This window comes from Halichoeres trimaculatus, unplaced genomic scaffold (assembly GCF_033239565.1).
Source record: "Halichoeres trimaculatus isolate MK-OKI-2021-1 unplaced genomic scaffold, fHalTri1.1 fHalTri1_scaffold_9, whole genome shotgun sequence".
In the NCBI taxonomy this organism is placed as follows: Eukaryota; Metazoa; Chordata; class Actinopteri; order Labriformes; family Labridae; genus Halichoeres; species Halichoeres trimaculatus.
Window position 1 is genome coordinate 12906221 of NW_027437188.1, and position 18839 is coordinate 12925059.

General features: G+C 41.4%; 1 protein-coding gene across 3 annotated transcripts in view; it reads right to left on the reverse strand.

The window, feature by feature from the left end:
* Nucleotides 1–18839, reverse strand: part of LOC141798487 (kinase suppressor of Ras 1-like) — a 40742-nt gene that overhangs the window by 13296 nt on the left and 8607 nt on the right. The window contains exon 1 of one of the 3 annotated variants that reach the window (XM_074680472.1): nucleotides 17967–18069. The exons of 1 other annotated variant lie outside the window; for it this stretch is intronic. Coding sequence is in view for 1 of the 2 variants with exons in the window: in XM_074680471.1 (XP_074536572.1) it covers nucleotides 7089–7091 (3 nt within the window). In the remaining variant the exon portion in view is untranslated. Of the gene's footprint in view, nucleotides 1–7088; nucleotides 7193–17966; nucleotides 18070–18839 lie in introns of those variants that run through there. One more of the 3 variants, XM_074680471.1, reaches the window with a different exon arrangement.

Sequence of the window (18839 nt, forward strand, 5' to 3'; positions counted from 1 at the left end):
TGATGTTTGCTCATTTCATCTTTAAATCTACAAACTTCAACCTGAAGTGAAACCTTACAAAATCCAGTGTTTAAAACTTAAACATGACCAGGACTTCTACAGTCTAAAGCAACAGGAACAAGTCTCCAAGAAAAGTTCAGGAAAATACAACCAAATATCAGCTTCAGTTTGTCCTCTGGATGAAGAGATTAAACATCAGATCATCGATAAACACACAAAGTTTCGAGTATGAAGTTGTCTTCTGTTATATTTAAACAAAGAAAAAAATCCTGAAACTCATATCAGAGTGAGCTGCATGTGCAAACACAAACAGACCAAGTTTCTAACCCAGCACCTTCAGTTTCAAAGTTTTCAACAAAGAGCGTGAGTGACAAAAAATCTTGGTGCAAAACTTCAATTTCTTCGATATCAAAGTGGAAGATGAAAAAAACTAAAGAGTGAGATAAGGCAGGATGAGTAAAGACATCTGAATAAGTGTTTGAGTCTGGATTCATGAGAGTTTCTTTCTGTTTAACGATCATTTCTCTTTCCCTTGTGATCAGTGACTCACATTTCCTTTTAGGCCAAATTCTTGGTTTATCTTTTTTTTTCTTTTTCACAGCAGACTTAGTGTTTGTCTTTGAGGAATCAGACGCTCTACGACACCTTTTAGAAAACCCACAGGCCCATCTGTCTGTGACTTTCTTCCCCTGACCCTTAGGTTCTGTTTTAGTGGAAATATAACAACAGTGGAGACATCTGCACATCCGTCTGTTTGCACTAAATATTGATATGAATGTGAAAACTGTCTTAAGATGAGGTTTCTTTAAAAAGACCACTGTGACTTTCAGAGACTCTTTAGATTTCACCTCTGCTCTGCTTGAGTTTGTGTGAAAAGTGTTTGAGGTCCGTTTTCACAGACACCTGCACAGAGCGATGACCTGCTCTTTAACTTGAGCTTTAAGCCAGAGGTGAAGATAAAGTTTTCAATGTGTTAAGATGTCAGGTGCTCCGTGCAGGCAGCAGGACGAGCGCTGGCAGAGTTTATTCTGGCAGGGAGCAGGAAGTCTTTGGGGAAGAGCTGGGTCACCTGACAGCAGGATTTCTGGAACATGAAGATAAACCGTGGAATCAAAACGCCGGGCGCACCGTCCGTTTGTCCGAGAGCTGCTGTGAAATGATTCCTGGAATCTGACAGCAAACTGTGAAAACAGGGTTTACTCTGCACCGCCTCCTGGAATGTGTTTTCTCAGGCCTGTGTGTGTGTGTGTGTGTGTGTGTGTGTGTGTGTGTGTGTGTGTGTGTGTGTGTGTGTGTGTGTGTGTGTGTGTGTGTGTGTGTGTGTGTGTGTGATGGGGTAAAGGGACGGGCTTAATCTGCTGGCAGCTGAATGTTTCCTGCATTGTGTCCATGCTAAGTGAAAAGGACAGGCAGGGACAACAGCAGGATCAGGGCTCAGATGATGAGGCCAGGAGACCATGAGGGGACTGAAACTAAAGGTTTTAAAATAAGAGTCAGGGTCCCTAAAGGTCTCTCAGGTGTCAGGGTGAGACGTGTGTAGGGCTCTGTGGAGGTCTAATACAACATCTCTCAAGTCAGCACCTGGACTCTTCTACTACAGAGACATACTGTTGTAAACCTGCAGACCATGGTTTGTTGTTGTCTCTCTGGAGTCTGTAAGCTCTTTCTGAAGAAGTCCTGCAGGATTTATGGAGCCGTCACAGATGATCTGAGCTCCCCATGCCATGGACTCTTCTGATCCCCAGACCAGCAGCGATCTGTCTGTGACCTGTGAGCAAACCAGGTGCTCCCCCTCCTCTTAAGAGCCCAGTCCACAGCGTCCAGCAAAGTTATAATGGGTAATATATGTTTTAAACATTATCTAAGAAGTAAACTCGTCAGCTGAGGGTATAGTTCCTGATAAAACCCACCGGAGGAGGTGTGTCGGAGGCGTTTCTCAGCAGCTGCTTTCTGTAACTCTGACCAAACCCTCCATCCTTCCATGACCTCCACACATACTTGGTTCAACCAAAACCTCAACCCTTCCCAAACCAAGAATCTCTACTCAACCAGTCCACCAACTCGAGTTTAAAAACAGCAAAAAGTCCTTCAAAATAAAAGACGAGAGGAAACTCTTTTTACTGAGGAGAGCGGCACATTTTCTGCTGAAGGTTTGATTTTGTCTAAGCATAAAAAACAAGAGGAAAAGTCTGAGGGGAGGTAGCTTGAACAACATGTGAATTTTCAAACATCCTGTTTGGCCTGCTAATTTATGTTTGTTGTAAATGATCCATGGTTGTGTTTTTTCTTTTCTGTGTTCTCTCTGTCATATCAAAAAGTCTCACCTTCACAGCTCTGTCTTCACGTCATCACCTCACAGCCTCCTTTTCTTATCTTTGGGTAAACCGACAAGTAGGTCGATGTCTCATGAACGTTTAGACAGAAGGTTATAAACTCAGGAGTCAGGGGGTGGAGGAGTGGAGGTCTCATCACTCTGCAGAGCAGCGATATATCACACTCACAAACAGCAGCTTGTAAAAGAAAGACAAGAAAGAAAGATCTAAGGCTTCGAGCAGCTGGACGTAAGTCTGAACTAGAGCAGCCGATTAACAGGAGATGTTTAGCCCTGATGATACACTGAGCTGCAGCTCTGCAGCTGAAGCTGGATTGGACGAGAACATCTCCAAACCATCCAGATGTGAAAACAGAGGTTGAATCCTGATGTGAGCTAGGTGGTTATGAGGTGGTTATGTTTATCCTTGGCTTAATGTGCCCCCAAATCTTATCCTGTTTGTGCACAGGAGCAGACAGAAACAAGTACCTCAGAAAATGAGACAAAACTGTCCACAAATCTTTAGAGTGCCTTTAAAGATCTGTCTGAGCTGAACAGCCTCTGTGGTTACACAATCTCCTGATCTGATCCAGGTTTCCAGACCCTCTGCTGTGGTCCATCCTGAGGGACTTCCAGGAATAAGGTAATAGACTCTGATTTTTACCAGCACAGAGAATGACTCCTGGATATTTAAAAAGTCTGGTGTCAGAACTGACGTAATGTTCCCTGAAAGCTGAAAAGACTCTTTCTTCAGAAAGCCTCCAGCAGTCTGCACACTTTCATAACCTCTGCCCTGAGTTATCAGTTAACACACGGAGGAAAGTTTACCCACATTCAGGGACGCTTCAGGAGAAGAGGCTTGAAGTCCTTGGAGAGCAGAGCATCGTCAGAACAAAGAGGAGTCTCTGGATCAGAGAAAGTGTCTGAGTGTGAGGTTTGGGTCTGAGGTCTACGTGAACACCAGCACCTCAGGGTGATGGTAAGAGCCACATGGATGAAAGGAAGAAAGGAGAAAGACCTGCATCACTGCAGCATTTAAAAAATTGTCAAAGTTTTGACAGTTATGAGGAAAAACCTCAAGTTAACGACTGAAGTCATGTCCACCTTATTTTATCTCTTTATCTGATGTGAACGCTCATTTTCAGGTTAAGAATGACAGCTGAGGATTCTGGTTAAAATAAATAAATAATCATTCTAAAATCAACAAAACACCTTTAAAAACACAAACTTCTGCCCTCTGATTACGCTGCTAAGGCCAGTGCAGGTGATGCTTAACGCTTGAGCACATCTCGTCTCACTAAGCTAACAACTTTTATCTTAATGTCTAAAAGTGAGCAATCAAAAAAACTTTCCTCTGCAAAAACAATCAGTAATGTCTATGTAATATAATACTTGATAAAAAAAAATAAACAAGTTAGCAAGTTAAAAAAATGTAATGCCAACTCAGACTAAACTACAGGATTATAGCCCCACCCAGGCTTCTTACAAACAGTCTGACCTGTTGGATTCATCAGAGAATTGACCAATGGGGGGACAGAGAGCTCTGCACAAGAGTGTGTTTGTGTGTAGGGATATCCCGATCTGATACAATGATCAATATCAGCGCTTGATACGGCTAATTTTGGAGGATCAGATAGCATCAGATTTCATTACATAAACAGGACTGATCCAGTTTTCATGTGTTTTCAGCACCGTCACGCTTTATGGCTACTTCTCTTTGGAAAGCAATGATAGTAAAACAGCATCATGTAACATTTGTAAAGTGAGTGTTCCTCGAGGAGGTATCAACCATAGACTGTAAAAAAATATGGACGTCCGCATGCTCAGCTCAAAGTGAGGTCTCCACATAAACTGCTCCCCCTGGTGGCTGGCTGCAGTATAGGTTAAAAAATCCAGCTTTCCAGTCATTCCAGATGGGCTGTGGTCAAACTTTAAAAATTAATACACCTCATAGAAATGTTTCTCATGTCCGATTGTTGTGGTGAGTGGAAGATATTATTTGGCTGTCTTGTATTCAAGTCCTCTTTTTTCTGAAAAGTTTTGTTTTCATTAGTTATACGAGGTTAAAAACAAGGTTTCACGTAACGTTTAACAATGATTGACAGCTGCCATTCTCGTGTATTTTTGGGGGGGATTGCAAAACATGTTGGGAGGTAGAGTCAAGAAGTGATTAGACTCTCGAAAGAAAAAAATATAAATATTATTTTTGTCACCCAGCTCCACTCAGATTCTCCCAGAATTCCTCAGTCTCTACTGCGCAGACTCTGGCTGCACAACTGCTCAATGGCTGCACCTGTGACGTAGGAATTTTGGCTTAAAACCATACAATGATAAATGGCAGAGCCACACTGTCCACTCTATATACAGTCTATGGTATCAACAGGGCTCATGTTAATACAACGAATATAATTCATAATTTACAACAGATTCATCCCACAGAGCACAGAATGTAGTAGAGAAAGGTATCGGTATTAGTTCAGTATCGGCAAAACAAATCATGAAAAAATCAGATCAGATCAGAAGTCAAAAAATCTGTATGGGGATATCCCTATTTGTGTGCATGAATGAACTAGGGTATATTCTGAGTCCCAAACTAAACTAAACTATAAATTAAAAAAAAAAATCTCACAACATGCTTAAATTTTAAATCCCAGTTTGTACAAGGTGAGTCTTTCTGTGTGGAGTTTGCATGTTGCCTCTGTGCATGTGTGGGTTCTCTCCAGCTTTCTCCCACAGTCTAAAAACATGCTCATCAGGTTAATTTATGATGCTAATTTACCCCTAGGCATGAAAGGTTGTTTGAGGGTGTATCCCACCTCTCGCCCCAAGACAGCTGGGGCATGCTCCAGCCACCCTGACCCTGAACAGGGTAAGTGGTAGAAAATGAATGAATGAATAAATGAATGAGCATGCCTGAATAAAAAAGAAGAGGAGAGGTAGCATTTTGCTCAAATATATTTATCTTGTTCAAAAATATAAATAGCAGTTCGAAAATTTCAGTCAAAATTTGACAAAGTACACAGTGCTTTTGTCACGGCTACAACGAAGGGGGGGTTCTTTTTCTGTAGTTCTTCTATAAAAGTGCATTAAATCTTCATCGCTTTCTGTCTGAGAGCACAGCACGGGCAGTCAGAGTCTGCTTTCCGTTTTGGTCTTTGAGAAGGAGCTGCCTGGGTCTTTCAAGTCATGATGCATGCAGCGTGCATGCTCAACATCTTTACATCAGAATGCAGCGCATTATCATAAATATTAATGGTTGATAGAACAAGCTGAGTGAAGCCCAATCATTTCAGAGAATTTTATAAAATCCCCTCAAACATAAGTATTTCACAACCAAAAATAAGGACATGTCAGGAGGAAAAGAGGATGTAAGGTCACCCTAAACCAACACAAAAGTAAGCCAAAGATGAAGCTGATGCTGTGCGGTGAAACTATGAGACAGAGGAAAAGTTTGTGGAGCTCCTGTTACAACAACTCCACCTTTACGACACTTCATCAAGAGATGACCATGACAGACTGAAAGAGGAAATGATGGGGATGAAGGTGTCATTTCGCCAAATATGCCAATTTTATTTTCTGATGAAAAATATTTTTTAAAGGAGCCAGTGTTTCACTCAGCTCTGGGAGTCTTTGGGTTAAGTAAAATTCAGACTTCCACCCTCCTGGACGTCCCTTCAGCTTTTTTTTAGGTAAGTCCAACCAAAGGGAGACTGGTGGATGGTTGGTTGGATAGATGGAGTGTGTTTCTGTTAATCTCTGTGTCTGACAGCGGCACAGTGAAATCCTGAGACATGAAAACAATCAGCCTCTTTCCTGAGGGTCTGCTTTGGTTCTGTATCTCTGTATCTCTCCTTGAGGCCTCAGGATTAATTTTTTGTTTCATAAGCAGATCAAACCTCAAAGGAGGAGCTGAAACAAAAACATGGATCTTTCCTTTTGTTTATTCATTCCTCACTGTCCAAAACGGACCCTTACAATTCCCATAATGCATCTGGACTCCTCCGATATTGGGGTTTGTTGTGCTTGCAGAGTCACACCTCTCCTCACTTTCTCTGACATCTAACTCAGCGGTCAAACAGAGCGCCATGCTGCAGGTCAGGAGGATGGATGAGAGATCCTCTGCAGGAGGACGGTTCAATGTAAGAATGATTTCCTGCTAACTTCCCTTCTTCAATGAATGAAAGAAAGGTAGGAAATAAGCTCAGAGAGAAACAGCCTCCACACTCTGAGAGCTGACGCATACCTGGGCAGTGCCTGGGCATGTCGGAGCTGCCTGTTTACAGGTGACGAAAGGCCAAAAAGAAAGGAAGCAAAGGCTGAACTCTGACAGAATACAGCTGAAGAGGAGAGGAATAAAGTCCTACAACCTCCTGGGAGTAAATCACACAGAAAATATCTTCCTTTGACACTAATGACCGGTTTCAGACGCACAAATGAGAAGGCAGAGAAACAAACAAGTGGATGAGAGGGGTAAGGTCCACGCTAACACACACGTGAGACTAAAGGAACGGGGAAGTCTGAGCGGTGAAACACAGACACATGAAACACCAGAAAACACCAGAAAACACTAGAAAACACCAGAAAACACCAGATACAGGCCTGAAAGTTCCTGAACAAGCAGCTGAACTTCAAACACGAGTTCCTGTCAAACAAGGAAATGAAGGAAACACCTTTTTTAACCCTCCTGTGGCAGGTTACACACTCTCTGAGAGCTGATAGATAAACACACACACAAACACATAAACACACAGAGGAGAGGTGCGTTTCTGCATCTTACCATGTTTATCAGAATCTGCTGCACATACGATCCTCTGCTTCCATAATCCACGCTCTGTTACAGAATATAATCCATGACAGGCAGCCAGCAAATCTTCCCAGCGCTTGTTTCACACTCCCAGTTTTCCTCCTCCCTCTGTCTTACATTTCCCTCCCCCTTCCCTCCCTCTCCTCCCTCCCTCCCTCTCAGATAAGGACTCAGTCTCTCTTCCTGACGTGCCAAAGCGGTGCATCAGTGACCACTGGGGACCAGAAGGAGGACGACAGACTCCTTGTAGATCTCTTAGAGCTTGTTAAACACTCAAACATTGCACAACACCTCAAACACTCTGACATGTTTCCTCTCTGATCTTTTTACTGCTCAGATAAACTCTGTTGTAGTTTCCCCCCTCACGTGTCTGGAAAGCTAATGTTTTCCATGCTTGTGTCTAATCAGCTCTGCACCGCACCCTGCCTCAGAAGAAATCCTCCACTTCCTCTGCACGCCTGCATGCCTGCATACCTTCTCACTGCACCGTGCAGAGACCAAATGTATGAAGTCGAAGAGAAGACGGGGGAGACAGAGGGGGAGACGGTTGACGGGAAACACAGGGCTGGAGACACAGTTTCAGAAGCTCTTCAGTAACCTGGTGATTGTGACTTCATTCATAAATCCTCAGGCTACTCGTCCATCTCTAAGTTTAACTCTGGTAACTTTAAACTGATAAGATAAACCGTTTTAACTGAGTCCCTAAACTCCAGGACACTTTTACTGCACCTTACATTTTTAGAATTAGAGCAGTGAAGAAGTCTGTAGGGAGCATGGACATGAATAAATAATTAATCTCTTTAGAGGCCTCTGCTGCTTCATCCTCAATCATGTTGTGAAACCTGATCAATACATCTTCATCAAATCTTTGCCATAGCGTACACCAAATATGAATCCCCTCTAAAACTTAACTACAAATCGAAACATTGTCTGATTGGCATCAGATCCCTCTGCTTTTATAACATTTACGGTATTATCGCACAGCACATCAGTTGGACTGCTTTGAGTATATACCGGCTCGGTCTTTGGTTTATATTTGTCTTTAAAACACTTCCAGGCCCAGAACCCCTTATGTATCTATAAATTCAGGAGGACTGATTTCACAGCCTTTGTTGGTTGGACATTGAGACTAGGGATGCACAATATATCAGTATCAATATCAATATCAGACGATGTGGTTCATTTTTTAACATATCGGCATCGGCCGATGTGTAAAAGTTAACCAATATTTACCAGAGGTAGACCGATATATCGGCCGGCCGATATATCGGGCCGATATTTGGACATTTGTCTCTATCGGCCATCGGCCATATTTTCTTTTAAAAAGCCGATTTTTGATCCGTTGTATAAAATGACGCAATTTTTGATCAGGCACAAAAAAGATGAGCACCTCAAACTTGTGGAACCACTTGGATACATTACATACTTTTGTTCAAATTATATTAATAAGTTTAAATTTCTTTTTTGACATTTTAAGAAGAGTGTGAATGTTTACTACTGCTTGTTACATTGTGTGTTTACTCAGACAAAATATTTCATTGTTTTGAAAGCTGAATAAATGTTCAGAGGACTGGACACGACTTGTTGTAATAGATTTCTTTTAGTTGCTCAGAAATTGCTGCGTTTCACAAAAATGTGATAAATATATATTTATTTAACAATCGGCCTGAATATCAAATTGGAAAAATCAGCTATGCATATCTGCATTGGCTGCCCAAATTTGGAAAGCATCGGCCCCCAAAAAACCCATATCGGTCGACCTCTAATATTTACTCATAAGCTGTCTGACATTTTCAGAGCGTCTTGAATGACCTTTCAGGACCCAGACAATATTGTTTTCTATAACTATGCGAAAACCAAAACTACCCAAGAAGAGTGTACTCTCTTCTTTCATGTCTCTCTTCCTGTTTTTGATCCAAAAAACAGACAAAGCATACTTTTTTGATCACGTTCGTTTCAGACACTCCATCCTTTAATCTTCTCCATGATCGTCTTTTCTCACAATCACGCCACTATTTCTCTCTGAACTACCTCGTTACACATTATCTTAGATTTTTTTTTTTCACCAGTATTGATATCTGTAAATATTGGTTATTGGCCATAACAGTGATATTAAGAATGGATATCGATATAGGCCAAAATTTTCATCTCTGTGCTTGCCTTGTTGAGACATTTGTTGTTCTTAAAGTCTGAACAGGGTTAGGAAAGAAAGCTCCTCAGGGCTCCAGAGTGTGACCAAAACTTTAACGAGCGCAACATTTTTTCCAGGTCGAACTGGTGCACCTGACAGTGACTGGGTAAAAACATAGATTTGTTCAATTTCAACTCAGTGGAGTACTTTTTTTCTTTTTAAATACAATTGTGTTTCAAATAAAGAGAAGCATTTCTCTAAATCTTATTCTTGTAAAAAAAAAAATCAGTCACATGATAAAAAAAAGTTATGGAGAGTGATAAAAAGAAGAAGCAATGAGAAATTTGGGGACAGGTCCATTTCTTGCTAATGCAACAACAACAACAAAAAAACTGAGATACACCAGTGCAACTAATGCAAAATGTTAGTCTGGAGCCCTGATCCTTTAGTCTGGAATAATCTACAATCTGATTTTAAACAGTTATACTGAGTTAGTCTGTGTGTAAACACTATGATCCTGTTTTGCTGTTTAAACGTTGTGCTGCTGTATTTGGAAAAGACATGACTGGAAAAATAGATCGAACCAAAGAGTCCATCATCTCCTTATCGTCTCCTCTGTTTTCTTCCTCACAGTAACTGCAGTAGGATCCACTGCTGCTCAACATTTATCAGATCACACTCTAAATTCACATCCTCAGATTCAGTCTCATAGTTTGCGCCACAAGCAGAGGATGTGATGTAGCTGGAAACTGGAGATGTGACCAGCAAGGAAACCACACTGCAAACAAGCGTTTGTTCATTTGTAGTATCGCAGAGCAACACAGACGCACCAACACACAGTCTGCTCATTTTCAACACGGAAGTATAAACAAGGCTTGTACCTGGTTCTGGTGTCACATCCTGCCTTCTGAGACTCCGCCCCCTCATTAAGATAAGGTATGTAATATGTAAATGAGATAAAATACACACAGTGGGGCTTGAACTCCGGACTGCTGAGATGACTGTCAGTTTATGGTTCAAAGAGATTTTTCAAATGTTCACACTTTAACACAATCATCCATAATATCATTAACCTAATAGCATAACTGCCTAAGTCATATATCAACATTTAAATAATTTTGTCAGCCATACAGCATGATTTCCAGGGGCAACAGAGCACTCATAGAGCTCAGATAAGAAAGTCCATCCATAGATGAGCAGCCCTCAGGTCACTCTGTCTTCCTCCTGCCTCTTCTATCAAGATCATTAAGGAGGAAAAGTCCCATAAAACAGAGAGAACAGCAAATCAAAAACATCCTGGACATCACAAAGAGACTCTCCTTTAATGATAAACATCATGTCATGGTTTCAGATGAAGTCACCTGAAAAGCTCCACCCTGTGTCTCGACCTTCAGGTCATCTGTTCAACTTGAAGCTTCAGTGTGACTGTGAATAACAGTGTGGTGCATCGTTTCTCCCCCTCTGCTCATCAGTAAAAGGAGGAGCCTTATTACATGCCATTATCTCTTTATCTCTGCCTCTTCATGCTTTTATTGAAGGTTGAGGTCAGGTAAATACTGTAGAAACACGTCTGATCCAGGATCTGCCCCCAGGGCCATTGCTCAGCTCAGCTCAGCTGCAGGAACACACATGCCGACAGAGAGAGACGAATTATACGCTCGTATGCTCAGTAATGAGTTTATCAAGCTGTCCTGCAGACGGGATGATGACTCTACTTCTGAAGCTTTGTTACAGAGGATAAAAGAGAGATACAGCTCTCAAACACAGTGCCCTCTACAGGCAACTATTTCCTTAGACTTTCAGACTTACTCTAAGTTCAAAGACTGGTCGTTTTTGACTTCGAGGCTCATTTTTAGTGCGTATTAGACAAAGACTGCAGCTTCAGTGATGCAAGCATCTGCTTCTTCTGGCTGTTTGCTTTTTATATTTCTGCTAAATATCTGCAGATTTCAGTCCATCTGACAAAATGAGACAGTTTTCTTCTTCCAGAGATTTCAGTCGTTTCTATATCAGGCACTTTGTGTCAAGGACTTTCAGTGGATTTCCTTTTTAAACATCAATGAAATGCTCAACATCTCCACAGGCTGACGTCAGCTCTTAAGAGTTAATACGCCATGCCTCGATCTTTATCTGCTGTTTCTCATCAGTTTGATGCTAGTATGCTGAAACGGATGAGAAACAGCAGATAAAGATCTGATTCAGAGAAGGGTAACAGCGGGACAAGCTGAGTTTGATTTCATGGTTAAAAGTGAAAGAAAAGGTGGGCAGCGTGGGAGTTTCACACCCTGAAAAGAAAGATCAGCAAATCACAGTTTGATGATGTATTCCTGAGATATTACAAGAGAACAAACAACAAACAACATCATTAAATTCTGAGCTCCTTTTGAAACACAGACACCAGGAACTTTAAAGGAGAAATACAAAAACAAAAAAAATGGTATCAGAATCTCTCTCAGCTCTTTAATGATGGTGCAGGTTTGTACTTTACATTTTTCCTACTTGAAATAATCAGACTCTGTGTCTGCTCTTTGTGGCGTCCCTCACGGCTCTGTTCTGGGTCTCCTCCTCTTTACTGGAAACATCTGTCTGAGGCCATTCGTGGGTGTACATACTTTAAGGTTTGATTTCTGCATATATGACGTGCAGTGACATGTCCTTTAGGCCCTAGGTTATTTATTGGGCTGATACATACATATTCCTTTATTTTTTACTCAGGTTGGTTCATTGTGGAGTTTCTGACTTTCCAACTCAGTGGCTGCTGGGGGAAAATATTCAAGGTGGGGCTCACACTATTTTCTTTTGGCAAAGCTTCCAAAAAAGAGCCAATTCTTTCAGCTTCCAAACAGCTTCTAATCCAGTATTATTTCTAACCTCATATTTTAGCCTAACCTGGCAAATGTATACGATTTGTGTATTAATAAACCATTTTGTATTCAGTGATTTTATGAGAAGCTTCATATTTGCGTCATTTTATGTACTTTTCCTGTTACAAAAGCAGACATTCTTACATTTGTTTAACATGATACTCAATCTCCTTTGCACAAAAAAATTGAATGTAAAACACAGAGCAGATTAGAGAGGAAGAGCAGGTCAGCTCCCAAGGGAAAATGTTTGGAGCTGACTCTCACCCGATGGGAGTCAGCTCTTCTGATTCACTACAAAACATCGGCTCTTAGAGCTGCAGCTCCTAAGCAGGACACATCACTAGTTTTGAGCAACCATCAAGCCACAAATTGACACGGGAACATGTGTCTCTGTCACCTTATTTGTACAAGAATCTTATTCCCTTATTTCCTTTTTGTTTTACTTTTTTCCACTCACTTGTGGGCTGATTTAAATGTCCAGCTAATCTGGTCAATTTTCTTTTATCAAGAGTTTTTTACTTACAGTGCTCTTATCAAACAAATTTTGGAGAAGTGAGCATACAGATTTGTTTACAGTGTCAGCATCCATCACTGTGTAGCTATCAGACTTAAACCACTGAGATCAACCAAATTTTCCTTGAAGGGTTGCCCCAGCAACAGTCCGTGGTTGGCTATTTGTCACCGGACTCTTGTTTACCATATTTCCAATGAACATTGATTATTGTATACATATTTTTGTATAGATGTGTTACATATTTGAACCTAGAAAAGCACTCAGAGAGTGCAGACCTCCACCAAGCTTATTGTTACTGTCACTTACACTTTGTCCTACTTTAATGTTATACTCCCTTTCAGCAGACTGTCTGCTACAATTTGGTGTTGGTTGAAGGTTTGTACAATAATTTGTTTCCTGACAGTGTTGAAAATTATGATGGCCCGGTAGATATTTCATATTCTGGATCTAAGTATCCAGAATATTTTCAGGATCTGGATTGTACTTTTACATTTGTCAGAAATTATGGGGACCATGTCTTGTATTGTTTTGCAAAACAATCTGACCATTTATGGTGGAGTTATAAACACATATGGTGAAAACGGCCCTATCTCACAATGACAAAGAATCCTTTAAAAAAAAATCCTGGATCCAGACGGTGATCTGGATCACCTCCACAGTTTTTCTTTTAATAAATGTTTTCTTTTTTAGTTTTTTTAAAGATAAAAGTAATGAAAATAAAAATGCACCCTCTAATACGGGTGGGCAGCACCCTAGCGCTCTCTATTGGCCAGCTGCCGCTGTGCACTGTTGTAATGATTCAATTTCTATAGGGGAAAAGAAACAAGTTTTTCTTTCTTAAATGACTGAATTTCAATTTCTTGAGTCAATCAGTGGAATAAATTGGATTGTGAAGAGCAGCTTAGTCTTTGATGTTGAAATAATCACCTAGGTGTAGCATTTTTGAACAGTTTTAAAAAATGACTTTGTAACATAAATTTTAAAAGTGCTAAATGAACAATGGTTTTATTATAAGCATCACATTTTTATCTGTTAGAAGATAAACCATGCATCTGTCATCGTTGTCTAATGTCGAAGACATACTGTGTTATGTTATCAAAGAGAATCTGCAGAGTAAAGTTGGTTATATGGTGTCTTAACACAGCGTCGTCTTAAATGTTAGAGTTACCCTCTGCAGGCTGACATAACTCAGTCGTCCTGCCCAAGCAGAGTAAGGAGACTGCCACCAATATATCAACCCTGAGTAAAGTTAGCATCAGAGCCTGAAGCTATCAGATTTATGATCCCAGTCTGAGTGGAGTCCAGGTCAGGTGACTGAAACGGACACCTGGAGGTCAGGCTCTGAGCGGGGCGGGCCCTGAGTCTTTCTGACATGAAGTTTGTGGCTGTGAGGTCGCCTGCAGGACACATCATGAAGGGGAAAGTGAACCTTTAGCCCCTTGTTTATTAACCCCTGTTCACCCAGGCTGGAGACTGAGCAGAGAGAGGTCTGTTTATAATCGACCAATCAGGAGTGAGCTGGGAAAACAGTCTGTATGGAGAGCAACAGCAGGAGGAACACAGTCTGAACAGGTATCTGCATTAAGAGCAGCTAACGTTCTGTTCTAGCTCAAACATTTACACTGAGACACAAATCTGCTCGATGATGAGCCATTAAAGATGATCAGTGTCAAGATTTCCTGACTTCCTGAATGCATCAGAAATGATGGATCCACCTCCATTCAACAAACAAACATCTGTAGCTTTCTTCTCCTTCTGAGGACAGACCTGACAAAGCTTAACTTTTGCTTTTTACTGATCTGCACCATGATGTTATCTCTGCAAACCGAGGAGCGTCATGTTTGTGTTTGAGTGAGAGTCAGACACATTTATAGAAGCTGACAGAATGAGCTAACACAGTCATGATTTAGAGAAGCTGACAGCAGCCGGCGTCACCTGTTAGAAGCGTTTTCTGCTCGGTGACCAAACATTCCTGCACCATGACTCAGACTGAGCGCTGATGACCTCTGTTGCTGGTCAGAACCAAGAGACTTTCGCAGCTCCCAGCACAGCTCACAAGCTCTGCACCGACACATTTAAACAAGCACAACAAGACCAGACAGACAAAAGAGTTGCATATTTAAAACCTGCCTCACAACGTAACATTAAATGTGCTCATAAGATGCACCACTGAAACTGAAATCAAAAGAAGTAATCAGTATTTTAGCAGCTCCACTGATCGTCTGCATGTACAGCATGTGTCCAGGTACAATGCTCAGTGCAGGACGCATGTGTTTTGCAGCACAAAGAGCAAGAAACAATCCAAAGCATGCAAAGAAATTACAGGATGCTTTTATATTCGTTTAAATACACAAAGACAGAGGCTGTCATACTTTAGAAAACACAAACTCAGTTGTAAGAGGATCTGTGTGTGACTCTGAGGTGGCTGAGATGCAGTCAGAGCGATCAGATGATCAGCAGATAAACCGGTTTGCAGTGAAAGAGCTCTTTATGAAATCATCAGAGAAACAACCAGAGTCTGTCAGGGACAAACAAAACAGCCAACAGAGACAAACACACTCTGTGGTAACACCTGTGTGTCCTCACAGCAGGGTGTCCGAACATTTTTTAAACACCCAGCAGCCTCTACTGCAGCTTTATTCAACCTTAAAGTCAGGCATGATGTTTCATAACATCACTTCAGTTCTGTGCAGGTTTTAGAGCCAGATTACTCTGCTTCTCCTTGTCAGAAACTTTCTCCAACAGGTGATGAAGATATAGGGAAAATAATTACATCACCGTTGTTCCCTGGAAGATTATTTTGACCTGTAAACATTTTAAGCTCTGAGCATTTCTATTCCTGCATCCTGGACATCTTCATACATCACTGTTTGTCCTTTCTGCACCGTTTCCTCATTCTGATCTAATCTTGTGTCCTGTTTCATGTCTCTTAGACTCTCAGTCTCCATCAAACACATTTTCACATCATGATAAACTCTTTTAAACATCTTGCAGAGTTTGGAAGCTGAAGACAGAATGGAAATGGATCCAGGCTCATTGGAGCCTCAGCTGTGGAGCATAAAGACTCACAGTTTGAGGTAAATACATTTTCTCACCCCTACTTCAGAGTTAGGGAGAAAAAAATATCTCAGTGTCCTTTAGAGAAATGTCTATTGTCTAGTTAAAAAAATGAACAAAACAGTAGTCCAGGATTTTACTCCAAATGATTTTATGAAACAATGACCTCCGGTCTAAGAATATGAGACAATGCTCAAGTGCTGAAATCTGCTGTTTATCGAGTGTTCGCTTGAGGCTGGCTCTGGAAGTACCGAAAGTCACATACACACCGAGCCAAAAAAAAAACGTTTTTAAAGCAGAAATTAACCTATTTACAGCCTGGTTCAAAAAACATCTCCTGTCTGAATCACTAATTTCACTATCAGCAAACACTGTACAGGGGGTGATTTTTTTTTTGCCACAACCAATATGGCCACTATAGACAATGTGCTTTATTTTCTGTTTCAGAAACAGACGGGTAACGTCAAGGAGACTACGTCCATGTTTTATACAGTCTATGGTTTCAAAACGCAAAAAAAGAGAAATGGGAGGGAACAAACAGTAATTAATCTTTCGAAAACAACACTTCAAGTAAAACAGGCTGTTCATGAGCAGATCGTAAGTTTAAGACCACCGCTTTTAAAAGACAACATCTGCACAAAAATTTGGATTCAGTGTGATTTTCTGTCAGGTATTTATTCTGTAATGACCTCCTGATGAAAAAGGCTGAAAAGCTTTCTCTCTCTGAACGTGGTCGGATTGTTGAGCTGCAAGGCCTCTCACAATGCGCCATGACTACTGAGGCTGGACCCAAAAAATTTCACTTGTGCTGAGCCGGAGGATCTGATTGGCTGTCTGTCAAGGCACAGGACCATCCTCAATCCAAATTAAAGCTGTTACTGGTGCTGACTGCAGTCGAATAACCGTCTTTTGAGAGAGAAGAGCTTCAAAGGCCTCGTCTCCTGCAAAGTCACAGAATTGTTCATTTGGACTTTTTCAGAGAGCGGGAAACATGGGACATTGAACGGCGGAAGAAAGTTTTATTCTCTGTGGAGAAAAAGTTGAACCTCGACGGTCCTAATGGCTTACTGACATGACAAAGAGGTCCCACTGGAGATGTTTTCCACACAGCAAAGTGGAGGAGGCGCCATCATGATCAGGGGCTTTTTTATTCAGTGAACCAGTTGAGCTTCAGGTTGGTCAGTGGGCGTCAAAAGGCAGCTGGCTATGTGTAGATGTTGCAGGAGACCTCCTTCATGACTGAGAACCCTGGTCTGTGAGGTAATGACTGATTTATCAACAAGACAACACAAGGACTTCTTCCAGAGGGATAACCTCACTCTTTGGATCATTCTGTGTGTTCCCCTGATCTAAATCACATTGGGAATTTTTTTCTTCATTAATGTCTATTAAAGAGGTTTTTCAGGTTTTTCAGGTTTTAAACTTTTGATCAGCTGATGAACAGCCTTTCTTAGTTCAACTGTTGTTTGCAATCAATTGCTTACTTAGTTTTTTCATGTCTCGCACCCATTTTTTCTTTTTTTCCATTTTGAAACTCTACTTAGAGGCTTCTTAAGATCCAAAAAAAACAAGTTCTTGCAAATTTTAGATGGTCTTGAAATTTTGATCAGGTGTGTCTGTAGTGGTTTAAATATCTGTATCAGTGTAGGTCCAAAGGCCCTGAACAGAATCCTCCACACATAGCCTTACATGCACCTCAAAGATATGTAAAAACCTTGTCCCTGAACTTTACATGGAGTGACTATCTTCTTTGTTCTGTAAACTTCAATCCCCTCATCCTTGTTCCGCTTCTGCATCATAAAAATATTGTCACTGTAAGTATTTAATGCAGATCCTCATCATCCTGATCAAAGCTTTCTAATTTATTGATCTCTGTTCCCTCTCCGAGCGCACACATCGCTGTCATACTTTATTCTTTCCACCTCATAAGTGTATAACCTTCCTCTCAAGATCCAAACCTGTGAGTCTTGTTTTAATCTGCCAGCAGCACAAACTCTGATACACATGGCAGCTGTCTTATTCCTGCACAACACACGAGTCACATAAATCAGCCTGAACTAGTGGTTCAACAACACAGTCCTCATGAAGCCGACATGCCATCATGGGAGCAGGAACTCAGAAAAACAAGAGAGAGATGAACTTTCAGGTCTTTAAATGAAGACTAAAGAAACCTCTCGTAGCTCTTTGAACAAACACAGAGGGTCCACGCTCTTCTCCTCTCACTGTCTCACCTTCAGTCACCTTCAGAAAAGTCTGTTTCCACACGTTTAGAGCTGCAGTCCTACCTCAGACTCCTACATGTGATCCTGGGAAAGTCCAGGATCTCCTCCTGTGAGCCGACGGTCAGCCGGAGCGTATCTGAGTCTGTGGTCCACCTGTCGCCTCCTCCTCCTCCCTCTCCTTCTCCTCCTCACCGAGTCAGAACAAACTGAGTCACCCTGAAGCCCCGCCCCCTCTGTTTGTCTTCACTATTGTTTACAGGACACTTTCAAGTCTGCCCAGCACTCTGTGTGTGTGAGAGAGTGTGTGTGAAGAGAAGTGTGTGTGTTGATGAGTGTGTGGTGTGTTTGTTGGTATGTGTGGGGCTGGTTTGGGTGTGTATAAATAGCACCGCGGGGAGGGACAGAGGCTCACGGCACAGCTGACTCAACACATTCTGGTTTGGGTGAGTGCTCATCACAGAGAGGGAGCTGCTATTCAAAACACACACACACACACACACACACACACACACACACACACACACACACACACACTGCAGGAATGTTTGACAAACACACAAACTCACAGCAGGTCAGTGCAGCACACGTGACTTCCTGCTCACTGAGAATTTTAGAGTTTGATGTAAAAGTGTGGAGAGAAATAAAAACTTTTTAACGTCATTTTCTTTTGTGCATTGTGCTGATCGGCCCTAAAAACAACATTTTATTTCACTGCAAACCATGCAAAATAAAAACCAACTATACAACATAGATTTCCTGCAGTTTATCTATTAGCTGTGCAAAATTTGTTCTTTGGAATATAAACATTTTGCTGTGCTTTTCTCCCGTGCAAAGTGTATCTGATGCAACACAATACCTACACAAATTGAACATTTCCTGCTGTGCACTGAAAATATATCACAACCATATACTTATCTCTGCATAATATGATTCTGA